A 15,699-nucleotide genomic window follows, 5' to 3' on the forward strand; every position below is an offset into this window, starting at 1 on the left:
AGATAATTCTCAGCCAGCACAGCCTCTTGAAAACGAGAGCTGCTTTTCCTGTAAATAAGTGTGCTTTCAAAACAAAACAGGCTCATTGTGCTGCTCTGTGCATGAGGAGCAGCCCAGCTCACAGCAAAGCGATTCAGCTTTTAGTCAGGCTCTTTGAAGAGCACACAACCCCAGGTGTTCTCCCCGCAGCCGCAGGCAGTTTGGTGCTCTTGGGGAGCATCTGTTGCTGATCACATCCTCTGTGTCTTTTTCAGCTCCAGCCCTGACCACACCTTTCAGCCTTCCTGCCCAGATAAGAACAAAGTGCACTTCAACCCCACGGGCTCTGCCTTCTGCCCTGTCAGCCTGGTGAAGCCTCTCTTCCCAAACGTGGGCTTTCTCTTTAGCAGGGGCTTTCCAGCATCATCCAGCCCTGGCACGGGCACGTTTACATCCTGCCAGCCCTCAGCCCCCACGCCATTCCTTGGGGCACGGAAGGACGCTGCTGTAGATAACTTCAGCGACGCCTCCAAGTCGCCTTCGCTCAATTATGAACACTGGAAACGTGGGCAGCCAGAGGAGAGCGTCGTCTTCCAGAGCTCTCTCGTTGTGTGAAGCTTTTGGGAAAGTTAGCCAGCAACAGCAGCTCTGGCTCCTCAGTGCATCTCGGCCATCCCATGGAGATCAGTGCCTTGAGGTTGGGACTTGACAGCCAAGGGGCAGCCCTGGGCCTGAAAACCACAGCAGGCTGCCAAGGATGAAAGCAGCTGTGAAGTACCACGTTCCACAGGACTCCTCGCTGCTGCGGGAGGGGCTCGTTTCCCCGAGCCTCCCCTGTTGAAAGCACTTTCCTGCGTTGAATTGTCATTTCCTGTATGATTGTTTTGCTGGTGAAGAGCAGCTGGGCACCCCTGCGGTGGGCGGAGCTGCGCTCCCTGCCTCTGCGGTTGAGCCGGGAGGATTCAGCTGGAGCTTCCCCAGCGCTTCTCATCCCTGCTGCAGCCGCTGCCTGGGGCTTGCTGAGCTCGGGGAGGTGGGAAGGGGGAGAAGGGTCTCATAGCACGGCTGCTCCAGGGGCGGGGGAGCAGAAGCTGCTGTTGATCTGCGTTGGTGTGACACAGACAGCAGCGTTCTCTGCCTGCGCCTCCATGGACGCCTTCAGCCCCTGAAATCCCGGAGCTTTGAGGAGCCCTGAGACAGCTGTGCCGAATGGGGGGAGCGCGGGTGACCAAATGCCGCCCTCCGCAGGGGGAGGAAAACTTGCCTTAATGCAAGGAGTGAAGGAGAGAGATGTTGGCTGCTCAGGAATTGGCAGAGCTGCCTGCCGGGTGTCCCCAGTGCTGCGGCCACAGTGCGGGAGGGAGGGATGGGAAACAAACTGCAGTGCTGGGAGGCGCCCAGCCCTGAGCCCACAGAGCTGCACAGCGGGGCTGGGGCTGCCGGGGGGGTTTGGGGTTCGTGGGCTGCAGAGCAGAGAGCAGAGCGATGGGACGAGGACACGGATTGTAAAAAGCCTCTTAACAACAGCGTTTGGTTGTGTTCTGTTGCAAAGGCTCTGGGTTGTACTGAAGAAGCCTATTTTCTTATATCTGATGTAGAAACTCTATTTTCTTCCAAAGACACTATTTTTGCAGCTGTTTGAAGTTTGTATTTTATGTATGTATTGCAAAGCTTAAAGGAGGAACGTTAGATTTGGCGTTGTGTTTAGAGGGGTTTTTTGCAGATGCTGGTGTTGACAGTTATGTGGAGAAAATAAACTATTTCGTGCATCCGCAGGCCCTCGTGTTTTGGGGGGGGCCGGATTTCATATTCCCGAGTCTGACGGCGCCGCAGCGCTGGGAGGCGCTGAGCGGAGCTCCGGGTTGGGGAGCGCGGCGAGTCCAGCCGCCAAAGGGCTCGGCGCTGCGCATGCGCACAGCGCGCCCGAGTCGCTCAGGCGACGGCGGGAACGCCACCCGGGCCCCGCCTTCCGGCCGCGCAGCCAATCACCGCGCTCCACATCTGCTTGCATCACCGCTGGAGCAGCGCTCGGTGAAGGCCCCCAGCTCGGGGCTGCCCCGCGCGCCGCCTGTCTCCAGAAATCCCCGCAGCCGCGATCGCGGCCGAACCGCTGTGGCGGCGACCTCGGAGAGGAGGCGAACGGTTTCGTTCCGCGGCTCCGGGATGGTTTCGCTCGACGTCTCGCGCCGCTCGCTCTCCCCCAACCCCGCCGCGGATCCGGCAGCGCGCGGGGCGGGCGCGGCCGGGCCGGGTGGGTCCTGCGCCGCGGGCGGGCGCACAGCGGGTGTATGAGGCCGCCCGCTCCGCCGCCGCCGCCGGCCGCGCTGCGCGATGTGGCTTTGGACGTGGGCCCGGCGCTGAGCGGCCGCGCCGCCGCTATGGGAGCGAACGCGGGCGGCCCCGCGCTGCCCGAGCGCCTCCGCCTGCCCGTCTGCTTCCTGGGCGTCTTCGCCTGCTACTTCTACTACGGCATCCTGCAGGAGAGCATGTGAGCGGCGCGGGGCCGGCCCGGGGCTCGGGGCTTTCCCTGCGCCGCCGGCTCACCGTGTCCCGCTCTTGCAGCACGCGCGGGAAGTACGGCGACGGCGCCCGGCAGGAGAAGTTCACGTACGCGCTGAGCCTGGTCTTCATCCAGTGCGTCATCAACGCCGCCTTCGCCAAGCTGCGTGAGTCCGGGCTGCCGGCGGGGCTCCCCGCGCCCTGCGGCTCTGAGCGCCCTGAGCTCCGTCGCAGCCCTGACGCTCCTCCGCTCTCCCCGCAGTGATCCGTTTCTTTGACTCCGTCAGGGTGGATCGCACGCACAGCTGGCTCTACGCCGCCTGCTCGCTCTCCTACCTGGGCGCGATGGTTTCCAGCAATTCGGCCTTGCAGTTCGTCAACTACCCGACCCAGGTGAGCGTCGGCCGCTCCGGGAACGGAGCTCCGTTCATTGACCTGCGGTTCGCTGGCTGGGAGCTGCTGCTGATGGCTGTGGGCTGCAGGCCGTGGCTGAGCACTGAGCCTTTGGTTTTGTCGCTTTGTGGCGGGGCTTTGTTGGCTTTCCTGCAGGAGGTGCATTGGTCAGCGCGCTCACACCGCAGGCAGGAGGTGGGAATGCAGGTGGTTAATGTGCTCTTTTTTTTGACAGGTCCTAGGCAAATCCTGTAAGCCCATTCCAGGTAAGCAAATTAAATGCTTCTTTGCGTGTATTTCTGTGTGTTTCCCGTGTCCTTTGACCAACCCGAGGAGCTCAGCTGTAAAAACAGTGCTGTGTTGCAGGAACAGCAGCTGTGCACCATTCGGCCCCGTGTTCTGTTCTATGGGCAGCTGTATTCCCACATGAGGATGTGGGCTTCATGATGTCGCTTCTTTTGCAGTCATGCTTTTAGGTGTGACTGTGCTGAGGAAGAAATACCCGCTGGCCAAGTACCTCTGCGTCCTCCTGATAGTCACAGGCGTGGCCCTGTTCATGTATAAGCCCAAAAAGGGAGCTGGGGGTGACGACCACATCTTTGGCTACGGGGAGCTCCTTCTGGTGAGTGCTGCTGGAGTGCAGGGAGCTCGGAGATGCCTGGTGGCAGCTGTGGGGAGGATGGAGCAGTGAGAGCTTTGTACAGCAAGAATACCCTAAAGGTGATGTGGAAATGCTTCCATGCAGTGAGCACCTCATCGAGTTTGAAGGATGCATGTCTTTCTTTCTGTCTGTTTTGAGGTTGCATCATTGGTGTTTAACAGGTGTTTGGGATGTCTCGAACGAGGGGAGCGAGCTGAAGGTTCCTTTGCTTTACTCATATCTCTGTCTCCTTTTGTCAGTTGCTGTCGCTGACCTTGGATGGGCTGACGGGTGTATCTCAGGACCACATGAGAGCTCACTATCAAACTGGCTCCAATCACATGATGCTGAATGTTAACCTCTGGTCCACCTTGTTCCTGGGAGCTGGTAAGGAACGCCCTGCACAAAGTACAGCCTGCCCTGCAGCGCCCTGTGGGAGCAGCGCCGTGTTTTGCTCCCTAAAGGACCTGGAACGATTGTTGCAAAAGAACTTCAGTTTGTGTATTCAGTGTCTGGGTGTTCGGTGCAGCTCTTCTGATGCCCACCAGAGGACACTGCTTCACACACAGCTTAACTCCCCATCCTGAGCTCTGTGCTGAGCAGCCCTCCGTGCTGCTGGCTCCTGCTGCGTTATGAATGTGAACTGAGATTATGCTCTGTAGGCTGAGATTATGCTTGGGCTGCCTCTGGGTGAATAACTCATGCTTCTCATCCCAACCCTTCCTGCAGGGATCCTGTTCACTGGAGAGCTCTGGGAGTTCGTGAGTTTTACTGAACGTTATCCCAGTATCATTTACAATATCCTGCTGTTCGGGCTGACGAGCGCGCTGGGTCAGGTAAACTGCCCTTGTTCTGCAGCCTTCACTGGGGTTTGTTTGCACAGCTGGGAGATGGCAGAGCAAAGTTGCCTCGCTTTCTGTTGCTTTAATTATTACTGCTTTCCATGTAGGCTACCATAAAATTAAAATGGTTATATGGAAGTAATCGGGAGTTGAATTCTTTCAGCTTTAGGCTGTGTGGCTGAAAATATGATCCGCGCTGTATCTTTTGTGATGAAAAGCACCTGTTTGTTTTTCAGAGCTTTATTTTCATGACGGTGGTTTACTTCGGACCTCTGACCTGTTCCATCATCACCACAACACGCAAGTTCTTCACCATTTTAGCATCCGTCATTCTGTTTGCCAATCCCATCAGCACCATGCAGTGGGTGGGGACGGTCCTGGTGTTCCTGGGTAAGTCTGGGCAGCAAATCCGAGCTCTTCCTTTTGTTAACACACAGCGGGTGGCAGCTATAAAAGATGCTGGTCAGAAAATAGAATTGTATGGAATGCTTCTGATGGAAGAGTGTGCTACAGCCTTAGCAGAGCAGGGGAAGAGGAACAGGAAATCCACCAGAGCTGTGGGGTCTCCTTTTCCCCATACCTGCAGTGGCCATCACTGAGTTAGTGCTGTAACGCTGATTTTTCACACAGCTCTTTGTGTAACAGCTGTCTGATGAACCTTTCCATGCACACGGATTGTTTTGTCTCTTTGCAGGCCTTGGACTTGATGCCAAATTTGGAAAGGGAGTAAAGAAGACATCGCATTGAGGAGATGGTGGATCTCTGCTGTTGGAATGAACTTTTAATTTATTGTCTTGTACCTCAAAGTCTGTTATGAAACTGGACTCAGGATTGGTAATCAGAAGGGGAATGTCTGGATTTTTTGTTTTAGTTTTTTAATTACAAATTGCTTCAGTTTTAACTGTAATCAAGTATTATGGTTTTTTTTCTGTAATCAAAGGTGCAGTACTAGATCCTAGCAGCAGGATGAAATTCTTGCCTTAACAGAAAAAAAAAAACTTCATATCTTTATTAAAGAAAAGGAAACAATGGCCACTTCTCCAGGACTTTAACTTGAATACTTGGCTGCCGATGGGGAGGCAGAGCACAGCTTTCTCCAAGGAGAGGAGGGCTGTCGGAATGATGTTAGCATGGTGCAGCCTGGGAAGGTCCCAGATTAAATGCCTGTGTTGAAGATAACCCTCTCTTCTGGTTGACTGTATGATTATTTTTTTCCATAATGGAGCAGCCAGTCAGACACTCTGCTATTAACATAATGTGTTGCACTGTATTCTTCACCTGAGCCCTTCTGAACAGGCAACCCTTGGCATATGTAAAAATGTACAGGAAATCTGTTTAACCACTGGGGTTAAAATTAATTCTTTTCATCTCCCCCTGCAGAGGAAGGAACAGGAACCTCTGCTGCTGCTAAACTCGTGCCAAGGTTGTGTGACAACAGCTTCTAAATGTTGAAAGGGCCCTTGTTAATTAAGCACTATCATGGTGAGCTTTCGCTGACACCCGCTCCTGGGCGCAGGCTGGGTCCCCAGTGCTGTGGGGGGAGGAGCTGTTATCATAATGATGCCTTCAGAGTTGGAGAGCAGAATTCTCCACAGAACAAACTTTACACATGAAAGCACGTTTACACCAGCTGTCGCTTGGTCTCCATCTGTTCTGTGATTTGGCCTTTTGCCCCTCCAGATGGGATCTTGATCTCTTTACTGAGCGGCTGTTGTAAGTCTCCCTTTCCAGCCCCTTCTACCCCCACCCCTGCAGTATTTCTTACAACTTTTTTGGCCTCAAATTTGTTTTTCATTTAATCTGTCTTGTTATCCTATAGCACTACTCAAACATCACATTTCTCGCAGAATTAAACCTGAGGATATTAAAGGGTTTTTTTTCCGTCACTCTCACCTCCTTGCTGACTTGTGTTGCCTTAAAGGTCAAATGATAAGTAGCAAACAAATGTGTTCTCAGTAGTAGAGAACCATGAAATAAAAGCTTCTGTGATTTAACTCCATGGATGCTTGATGAACATTGTGCTGGCATCTGCTGCTGTACGAAGATCCCAGCTTCCCTGTTATCCTTCACAGTATATTTAAGGTAATTAACTGCCACTTCATAAATGGGAGCAGAAATATTGAATGACTTGTACTGTGCAATAGAGAGCATTGAATGATGGTGTTGTCTTAGTGGTAAAGGCATCTTTTCTCTGTTTGTAGGACTTGATGCTAAGGGATAGAGGAGCATCTTTTAAATTTAGCCAGTTCTCAAATTGAGTAACCAGAATCAGCAGAAACACAGTTCTGCAGACTTGTTTTTCCTGTTATTAAATAAGTAATCTAATGGAGGAATAACCCTCTGTCACTGTGCAAAATACAAACACCTGAGAAATGCTGTATAAATCACTTCCTCAGCCATGTTCCTCCACACGATCAGGAAAATTATTCAGACACATCACCTGCTAAGAGTTACTGCTTTTCCAAACCACCACTCTACTCTAGAGAGCTTGCTGCAAATGAAATGGAAATGACTCTATTTTGATTCCACAGAAGTAGATTGCTTATTAGCTGTAGTTCTTTAGTCACCAATGCTCTTAAGGAAGTGTGTGATCAGAAATTGAGGAACTGAGATATCACCAGTCTTTCTCCACTGCTGTCAGTCTGTTGTTTGTGATCTCCCTAATTTACAGCTCCTCGAGCCGAGTCACTTCCTGAGGACTGGGTGAAAGGAGGTAACTTCCAAACTACTTTTGTGTATGTGTTAGACCACTCTCTTCCTGAGCTTTTCTCCTCTTCTTACCCCGAGTCTAACTGTAGCTCTAGGAGAAAGGGTGTCTAATTGGAAAGAAGAAAAGAAAAAATAAGACTTAGCATTGCTAAATGATTCCTTAACCATGGAAAAGAAGCTATCGTGGGCTCAAGGGATGTTTTCTCAGACCCACAGGTCTGTCTGTCCTCTTCCCCATGCCACAGCAGCCTGGAGGACTGGCAGAAATTAAAAAGCTGGGAGCTTTCTAGGGCCTATTTTCTAAGCCAAGATTTGTCTTTCCCAGTATCTTCAACTTGTCTGTATTCAGAGCACAGACGTAAGGATCAGCCTGCCAAGAAGGAAGAAAATAAAGGAGATTTTCTCTCCTGATTTCTGCAGGCTGCCTTGACCCACTTTAGCTCTAAAGCCTATTCCTGGTATGGCTCCAACTTGGTTCTCACTGCACCTCCACATCTTAGTAAGAAATTCTTAAAGTCGACTCTTGTGCTAACCCTGAGTCTGAATCTTTTGGATTTCCTTGGACAGCTTGCTGTCTTTGCTCCAGACCTCATGTACTGTGAGATCCCAGAGGAGGCTGCAAAAGCAATTCAAGAAGCTATTTTCAAATCAGCACTGGCTTTTTTCATGGCTGATTTTAACAGCGCTGCCACAGAACAGGTCTCCAGCTTTGAGCTGCCAGGAGGGCTGCTGCAATAGCTCTCCCCAGTGACAGACTGATTACCACATTCTCAGAAGCCTGCCTGGTGGCTTCTGCTCTGTGTTCCTGCTTGACTTCAGCTATCTCCAGATAAATACAAGGAAACTCCAAAGGAACCGGGTTTACTACCTAATAAAGTTTTCATCCTGTGTTACTTTGGATTATTAGAAGTGTTAGTTCCTCTTGGAGGCACCTTTTGCAGAGGAATAGCTGTTAAACTGTTTTGTTGGCTTTGTTCTTTTTTTATAAACAGTGGCAGTGTCTTCAACCCGAGGGCAGAAGGCAGAAATTCAATCAGAATGCTCGGATTTCTGATGAAGTGTAGGAAAGGCTTTCTGTCTTCAACTAAGAGATGAGTAATCAACAAAACATTTACAATTTATTCTGGCTTTTCTAGATACTGCAGAACACCTAATGTATGGCCATGCAAAGGAATCTTTAACTTAACTATTGCTGTCCAGTTGTGTTTTGCTGATAAGTGTTTTGTGGTAGCATGGGCTATAAACTCATTGGAAGTGTAGAGGTGTTGAGGATTGAAGTGCAGCAACCGTGTTCTCTGCCAGCAGTTTGGGCTTTGCCTGTTCCGCTGCATTGCTTTGCACGTCTCTGCTTTTTTAGATACTTCCCAGTTCATCACAGATAAGCTAAGTGAATAATAACATAATGATTATATATATCATATATAATATAATATATTTAATTTGGGGTTTTTTTAGGGTGGTGTGTTTGATTTGTCACTTATTTTCCTTTCCCCAGCTCCAAGCAATAGCTTTATTGTGATAGTGGAATATTTTCCAAAATGAAATCTGAGGTGTAAACACTCTTTGCAGTCAAGATGGCAGACGTTCTGAACACTCACTGGATGTTTTCAGTTGGAGCTGACTTGCCAAGGAGTTACTAAAGCAAAAAGGCTTGCTCCTTCATTAGCAGATGAGTGGCCTTTCTCTGAGGAGAAGGGAACTCAGTCGAGTAGGACTTGAATTTAAGTGCCTTAGAAAAAGACCTGCAAGTGCAAAACACAAAGGTCAGAGAAATTAGGCAGCCACTCCGTCTTGCCTTTTTTCGTTGGGTCTGAAGTCCCAGCCCTGTGTCCCTTTATGAGTCAGGCAGTTACCAGCAGGGGGAACTCTTCTTTCAATAATTTTCAAGAAATATGAAAAGAAAGCAACAAAAAATTGGTCCTTGCCTAATTAGCAATAGTACTTCCAAAGTCCTTGGTTTACAGTAAAAGTATAATGTGGAAATCAAGGTAATCCTCCATTTTTATTCTGCTTAATTTTTTGATGTTCAGCAGACTACGCTGGAGTTGTTAGAAGCGTCAAGGCAATGACTTCAGCAGGACAGCTCTCCATTGCAGACATATGCCTATAAACGTGCGTGTGCCTGCTTGTCCTCTTGTCCTGGGATAACACAGATAGCTTTGTGCAGAGCAGCAACCACAGGCTCTGCAGTTGATGTTTGCAAAAACATTTCTGCCAGAATTCTCCTAGGAACCTTGTCAGTTGTTGGTGGTTCCAGGGAGACGAGAGTCATGCTCACACTGAGAATAAACAGCAGACAACACTGCGGCAGTGTTTGTGCCTGTTGTCTCTCCAGGAGGAACCCACTGATGTATGAGCAAAGAAAGGTGAAGTTTTATTTCATACCTAACTGAGACACGGTGTTCACAAGGGGGAAGGCTTGGCAGCTGCTTTCCTTTTCCTTTCATCTTCCTTGCCTTTATGAGTTCCCTCTGCAATTCCATCAACAGATGTTTTAAAATAATGTTTAGAGTGCATATAGAATAGGTTAGATGTACTGTGTGCACGTGCATTCAGAGGTGCATTAAGTGTTTGACAGTGGTGATCTGCTGGTCACAGGATAGTAAAGACTCATGCTTAAATGACAACAGTTTGAGGGATAATGAAGCTACCAGTGCTGCTTTGAAATTGATGAGTTACCAGTCTTAAAGATATTACTAAAAAAAAAAAAACCCATCACCCCAATGGTAAACATTAAGAAGAATTGGGATCTGTTCTGTGCCACTCAGTTAAGGCTCAGTGGTTTTGTGAGCTTAACACGCCGGCCTCCACGCGCTCTGGCAAAGGAAACAAGAATTCCTATTGGATTTCTCAGACTGAAAAGTACACGAGAATCAGGCATCTACTGGGGAAAAACATGCCAGCTTTGGAGTCCCATTTTAGCATGTGGAGAGTGTCAGGGCAGGAGGGAGTGGATGTGTGTCTGAAATAGGTATTCTCATAACGTTTCATACTTAGAGTTACAGTGCATAACTAACAGCATTTCAGCAATGGTGAGAAGATGCATGTGAAGAACAGGAAGGACTGTAATTACCTCAGACTGAATCTGCTACAGCTGGATGTCACTGCGCAATGAGGTGTGTACAGTTTTAAATATTTTAAGGAAAAAAAAAAATTAAAATGCAAATGGCATTTAAGGCTGGAGAAATCACACATTCCAAGGCAATAGAATCACAGCCCCCATGTACATTTAAACAGCAGAGATCGTTATCTCCATCTTCTGTGGTCACGGGTAAAGCAGGCAGCTGAGTCTGTATCTCCTGGCAGTTTGATCGCCTGACACTCATTAGCTAAACTTCTTAAAATCACTTCTCAGAACAATGCAAACTGTTTTCCAGGCAAATATAGCCTCTCTTGTTCATTATCGGCTTTGAAGAGCTGGACCTGCTTTCAGGAAAAAATGTGCAAGTTCCTCCTCTGATTGAAGTTATTCTCAGAACTGTAGCGTGACTTTCTCCCAAGGTCTTGGCAAATCTCATTTAGGGAATGTGATAGGCTGTAATTTGTTAATTTGTTTTACAGTGAACGTGGCAGGAAAGACAAAATCTTGGTCTTAGGACTGAGAAAGAGAAGGCCCATCCTAATGGGCAGATCCTGCCCCTGCTTCCTGCCCTGCGTGGCAGTGCAGACACCCCAGCAGCTAACTGCATTTCTGTACGAACAGCTGGGCTGGAAGGAGTGTTCACATCCACATCTGGAGAGATCCAAAACTCAGAACACAAAAAGCACAATTGAATGACAATCTTCACTAACGAGGGCTGGATTTTATCAGCTGGATGCTTTAAATTAGTGCCTAGTTTTAACATGAGCTTCATTTTATCTGGTCTAAGGATAATGTTACAAGACCACAATCTGTAGATCTATATGTACGGTACATCCAAAATATCAAAAAGGGAGAACCTTACTTCTGGTCAGGCTTCATGACTTCTGAATGCTTGGTTTTGAAATCATTTCTCCAGAAAGCAATTTTCCATGCAATAACTGAACGCAGCTTCAAATGAAATTAAAGATTGAACTACTCATTACTCCATTCTGGCTGCAGTAACTTAATGCAGTAATAGTCGCTGCAGGACTGCTAATGAGAAGGCATAAACAAAGAACTGATTAGCTCTGATTAGTTCTGTAAGAATGTTCTAGAGTAGCATCACTTAAATCAGAGTGCTAGAATTTGTACAATAAAGTGCACGGTAACAGCTAACGTTAACCTTCATTGTGGTCAAAACCAGACACTGAGAGAGCTCTCCTCTTCCACCAGCATAAAAATAAAACCAGACTTAGCATCAGAACAAAATGGCAGCTCAGTAACTGAAACACTGAACAACTCTTTGTTTGTGGATACTTCCAGAATCCATACCTGTTATTCCCTACAAGGTCCAGACTGCAAACGCACATTTACATTTCCCTTTTTACATCACTTCTCATTGTCCTCTGCCTTTTTCTTAGTTGATTCACCTTTTCTTTTCTTCCCCAGCTATTTGAGCCCTTTAAGCTCATTCATACTTTCTCTCTGTGCTCCACAGGGTGAATCTTACCCTGGATTCCCAAGTCTTTTGTACAATTATCTCTCTGTTCCTGCAGAAGTGGAAAACAGCAGTGATAAAAACTTTAAACTCTGTTCAGTCCACTCCCACTTCTCTACTACGGAAGATTGCTGTGATAACATTGAAGATTGTTTATGGAGAAAAGGTGGTTTGGATGAATTCGAAGAGTTTCGACAATGTTCTGAGCTCCTCTACTCTGCAGGTGCTAGCAGAGTTAACAGCATCTTAGAGAAAGGAAAATAATTTCACAGACCATTAGGGCTGGTGGGAAGCAGCAGGATCAGGTTTTAATGAATACAGGATCAAAAGCATCTTAAAGCAAAACAGCCCCGAAAACAGGAGCAGGCTCATCAGGGAAGATAGGAGATGCTTCTAACGAGAAACAAAGGACCAACTCAAAGACGTTTGGGAGTCACTTTCTCACAATTGTGCATTTTAAAGTATAATTTACTCTTCTCAAAAATTAGCTTTGATACGTTTCCAATACATGTAAAAATAGCGCTACGAACAGATTCCCTGCAATTAAAGCTTCCAAGTCAGAATCTTTCCAAAGGAGGTCAAGATTCTTTACACAATGTTTGTTTTCTCACAATTAAAACTAGATTTGAATCACAGCGACAGTGCCGAAGTTAAACTGTCTTAAAAGTGTTTTAAAGGCAGGCAAGCAAACTGGCAATGTGCAAAGCAGTGAGCTTTGGGTGTGTGTGTGGAAGGCGTTTCTCACAGAGGTGCTGCTCGTGGTTGTGTTTTGTACTCCTTGTAGGGCTGTTTGCACATGGTAGCTCTGCTAGAGCAAATGTATCCTTTCCTGTTCCAAGGGACGTGGGTGCTCCTGGAGCCAAGTGCAGGGAAGGTTGGGCAAAGTGAAACAACCAGTATGTAAAGGAGTGCTGGTTCCCAATTCTGTATTTTTAATTATTGTTATTTCAGTATGAATAAGCTGCTCTACTTCTCTACACTTCAAAAACATTTTTTTTAAAGACATTATATGTATTTATATTCAACTCACCTTCCTCCTTGGTGCAACGCTGAGGATTAGTGAATCGTTATCTTTAATTATTATTTGATTCATAGTTAAGGGAAAGTTGGAGTACTGGACTCTGTCTAGCTCAGAATTTGCTATTCTATTGCAAATTAATTTTTGAGGAAAAGTGATGCAGAAGAAAAAACCCCAGTTTCCTGTCCCTGGTGAATCCTCAGACTTGCTTGGTTCAAAGAAGCCCGGATCTCAGAAGCTTTTCCTTTCATCACCAACCACATCAGCACTTACTGTTCTCCAGTGTGTTCTGCTAGTGCCAAAGCCTGGACTCCTGCAACAAGATAATAACAGTGTCAGCTTTGTACTGGGCTGGGGAGAACGTGACATTTTCAAGAGGATGGAGAAGAGACCCCAGCAGAAGTCAGACTGGAGGGATAACCTATTTGATTTTTAAATGGCTGTGGCACAGATATTACTATTTCATAATGAAATAATATAAAGTTGGTAATACCAATATTCTTTTTGCATCCTAAATCAAACAAACAGTACCCTTAAGCCAATAAATGATTCCATTACTTCTTGTGAATGCACCACAGCGTTCCTTCTGCATTGCATGTGGAAAATGTGCTTCGTGGATTTCTCATCAGCATAAGAAGAGGTGAATCAAGTAACTCGCAGTATTTCTTTGGCTGTTGCATATATAAAAGCCTCATTAAGTCTCCCCAGCGACTGGAGATGGATTTTGTTTAGAATGGTTTTGTTTGTTTTTGTAACAAAGATAGCAAATATGGGAAATAATTAAATAACTGTGTTTTCATACTCTCCTGATCATCAGAAGCCTATATGAGATTTTAATTAGTGCTGCATTTTCAATAACTCTGTATCTGTACGTGTTGCAGATTCTTTCCTGGATAACAGGGAGATAATTATGAGAATCCTGTTTTTTCGGTCTCTCACTAAAGGGATGGCTGATACATTTAATCATGATGTAGAAATGCTGGCAGCTTTCTCTGAGTTCAGCCTCTCTCTAATTACATTTCTAGATTTTTAGTAAATTGAAAGGGAAAACGTAGGAACAAAATAATTAAAACCAAAGAGGAAGTGAATATTAAAAAGCAGGAGCTATTTAAAATTCTCGCACACAACTCCTTCATGGACATCAGTTTAATCAGCTTCGCATGAAAATCAAGCTCACGTTTACACAAAGCACTTCCAAAGCTTATGTACTTTAGTATTCATTGGATCTTTCCATGCTGAAAAAAAAAAATAACCTGTCTTGTATCATTTAGGTGATACTGGGACTTATACCCAATACCCCCAAAGCCTGTGAGGATTTGGTACTCCCACATGCACCTACTCCCATTAAACATCCAAGGACCAAGCACTACCTATGCCTAGGAATTGTCTGCTAATAGTAGCACTGAATTGTGCTAAAGATAGAAGGTAGAGCTTGTGAAGGGTGACTTCACATGATGCCTGCACTCAGCAGGTCAGAAGCGACCCTTAGATTACTTGTTTATATGAAGGAGTGGTAAGATTACATCTTTGTTTTCACAGATATCCAGTTTAATTTTCCACTTCCAGGGAACAAGAGAACTTTGATCAAAAGAACGTAATAAACTGCAAACGAGGTTGACCTCCCTGCTGCTACGTGACACACGGGCAGTCTTGAATTAAAGGTGACATTCCTGTTTATCATATCCCCAAAAAAACCTCCTATCAAAGCTCTGCAGCCTCAGAGTGCTAATCTAATGCAGCAGAGGGGGGGAAAACCTTTAATTTTCTCCAAAATTGGTGCTTTAATTTCCTTTTATGTTTCAGCTAGAGGAGAACAAGCACGGTAGTAGAAATTGAGAGTTTGTGTTAGGAACCCGAAAGCCAAAAAAAAAAAAAATGGAAAGAGAATGAAAATAAACTTCTAGGAGAAACGTGTATCCAGAATAGGAATGGTATGACCAATTCTGTACTTCCCATGAGGCAGTTTTATAGCATTTCTTCATTACTGTGCAGCATTACCTGCTGTTTTGTCACCATAGGCAGCAGTTTGTGAAATGAAGGAATGAAGCAGGGTCCAAAAACCAGTCGTGATTTGGATGAGACACTTGCCAAGAAAACCCAGGATGCTGCAGAAAGCGTTAGCAATAAAAAAGGCAATATTGTCTGAGTCAGTAGTGGACAAATGTGGAAGCCCAGTATGTAGGAGCAGTTGCGCTATGAGAAGCTCCATTTTCCATACAAGAATGGGATAAGAAATAAAAAGACAACACATTTTTGGTTTAAGTGTTGTCATATATGAATTTTGCAAAGCAAAATCAACTAGAAACCTCTCTCATTTCAGTCACAAATTGCTTTTTCATCGCTTGGTACCACAAATCCATTTCATATCTGATAAAGGAGCGCTGTTTTTCAGTGCAGAAGCACACACTTCTAACAACATTGGCTTTCATTTGGCAGTCTGTGTGCTCACCACACACCAGAATACTGGGGAGAACCTGGTGCTGTGTCTGAGAACATGTAATGCACTACTATCAGCATGTGAAATAAATATACTAAATGTATATGTATGATATATAGATAGATAGATGCAAAGCCTCTCTGGGCAATCTGGTAAAAACATTTCTCACAGTCAGGCTGTATCTGTTTTGCTCCACAATGTCCTCACAGAAACACCACAGAAACACCGAAGTTGGAAAACACTTACAAGCTCACCCACTCCCCATGTGCACAGGCAGTGTGAGGTTTTCCACACAGCTGCTGTGAGGCCTTTCTTAAACCTTCCGTTTAGGATGACATTAATTTGTACCAGGGAACTTTCAGGCTGGATACTGGCAGAAATTTTACAAGACGTAAAACTAAACCACACACCAGCTCTAAGCAAAGCCCTTAAAACCTAACACACCACCAGAAGAAGCCTGTAGGGCAGGAGAGAGAGCGAACCCTTACACAACACCAAGGCACGACGCTGACACCAACGCGCCGCCACGGCGGCCATCGCCTCACAGCGCTGTGAGGGCGGCACGCGCCACCTCACCCGACGCCTTCCCGCCTTTTTCCCCCGCCCCTCGCGCCGCGGCTCGT

At 46.6% G+C, this 15,699-nt stretch overlaps 2 protein-coding genes and 1 long non-coding RNA gene across 11 annotated transcripts in view; 2 read left to right on the plus strand and 1 right to left on the minus strand.

The window, feature by feature from the left end:
- FAM117A (family with sequence similarity 117 member A) overlaps positions 1 to 1,773 on the plus strand; it is a 28,900-nt gene extending 27,127 nt beyond the window's left edge. For 6 of the 8 annotated variants that reach the window (XM_090125197.1, XM_090125194.1, XM_090125193.1 and 3 more), the window contains one exon: positions 255 to 1,773. In XM_090125197.1, coding sequence (XP_089981323.1) covers positions 255 to 594 — 340 coding nt within the window. In that variant the 3' untranslated portion in view covers positions 595 to 1,773. The remainder of the gene's footprint in view (positions 1 to 254) is intronic. The other 2 variants (XM_031600842.2, XM_031600844.2) reach the window with 1 other exon arrangement.
- A 479-nt stretch (positions 1,774 to 2,252) lies between these two features.
- SLC35B1 (solute carrier family 35 member B1) lies at positions 2,253 to 5,532 on the plus strand. The gene is made up of 9 exons (XM_031600839.2): positions 2,253 to 2,467; positions 2,542 to 2,645; positions 2,741 to 2,871; positions 3,107 to 3,137; positions 3,336 to 3,493; positions 3,772 to 3,898; positions 4,241 to 4,347; positions 4,590 to 4,743; positions 5,048 to 5,532. The coding sequence occupies exons 1-9, from the start codon at positions 2,268 to 2,270 to the stop codon at positions 5,098 to 5,100; spliced, it is 1,065 nt and encodes a 354-aa protein (XP_031456699.2). The 5' UTR covers positions 2,253 to 2,267; the 3' UTR covers positions 5,101 to 5,532.
- Positions 5,533 to 6,011: 479 nt separating this feature from the next.
- On the minus strand, positions 6,012 to 15,698 carry LOC116233754 (uncharacterized). Of its 2 annotated transcripts, XR_016460040.1 has the most exons (5): positions 15,565 to 15,698; positions 12,652 to 12,952; positions 9,448 to 11,866; positions 8,661 to 8,804; positions 6,012 to 7,169 (listed from the first exon to the last, which is right to left on the minus strand). It is a non-coding gene; the product is annotated as an uncharacterized LOC116233754 (long non-coding RNA). The 2 variants fall into 2 exon arrangements; XR_016460039.1 differs by lacking the exon at positions 6,012 to 7,169 and having other exon boundaries at positions 7,817 to 8,804; positions 15,565 to 15,697.
- Position 15,699: the final 1 nt, after the last annotated feature.

This window comes from Phasianus colchicus, chromosome 26 (genome assembly GCF_987193195.1).
Source record: "Phasianus colchicus chromosome 26, bPhaCol1.hap1.1, whole genome shotgun sequence".
Taxonomy (NCBI): Eukaryota; Metazoa; Chordata; class Aves; order Galliformes; family Phasianidae; genus Phasianus; species Phasianus colchicus.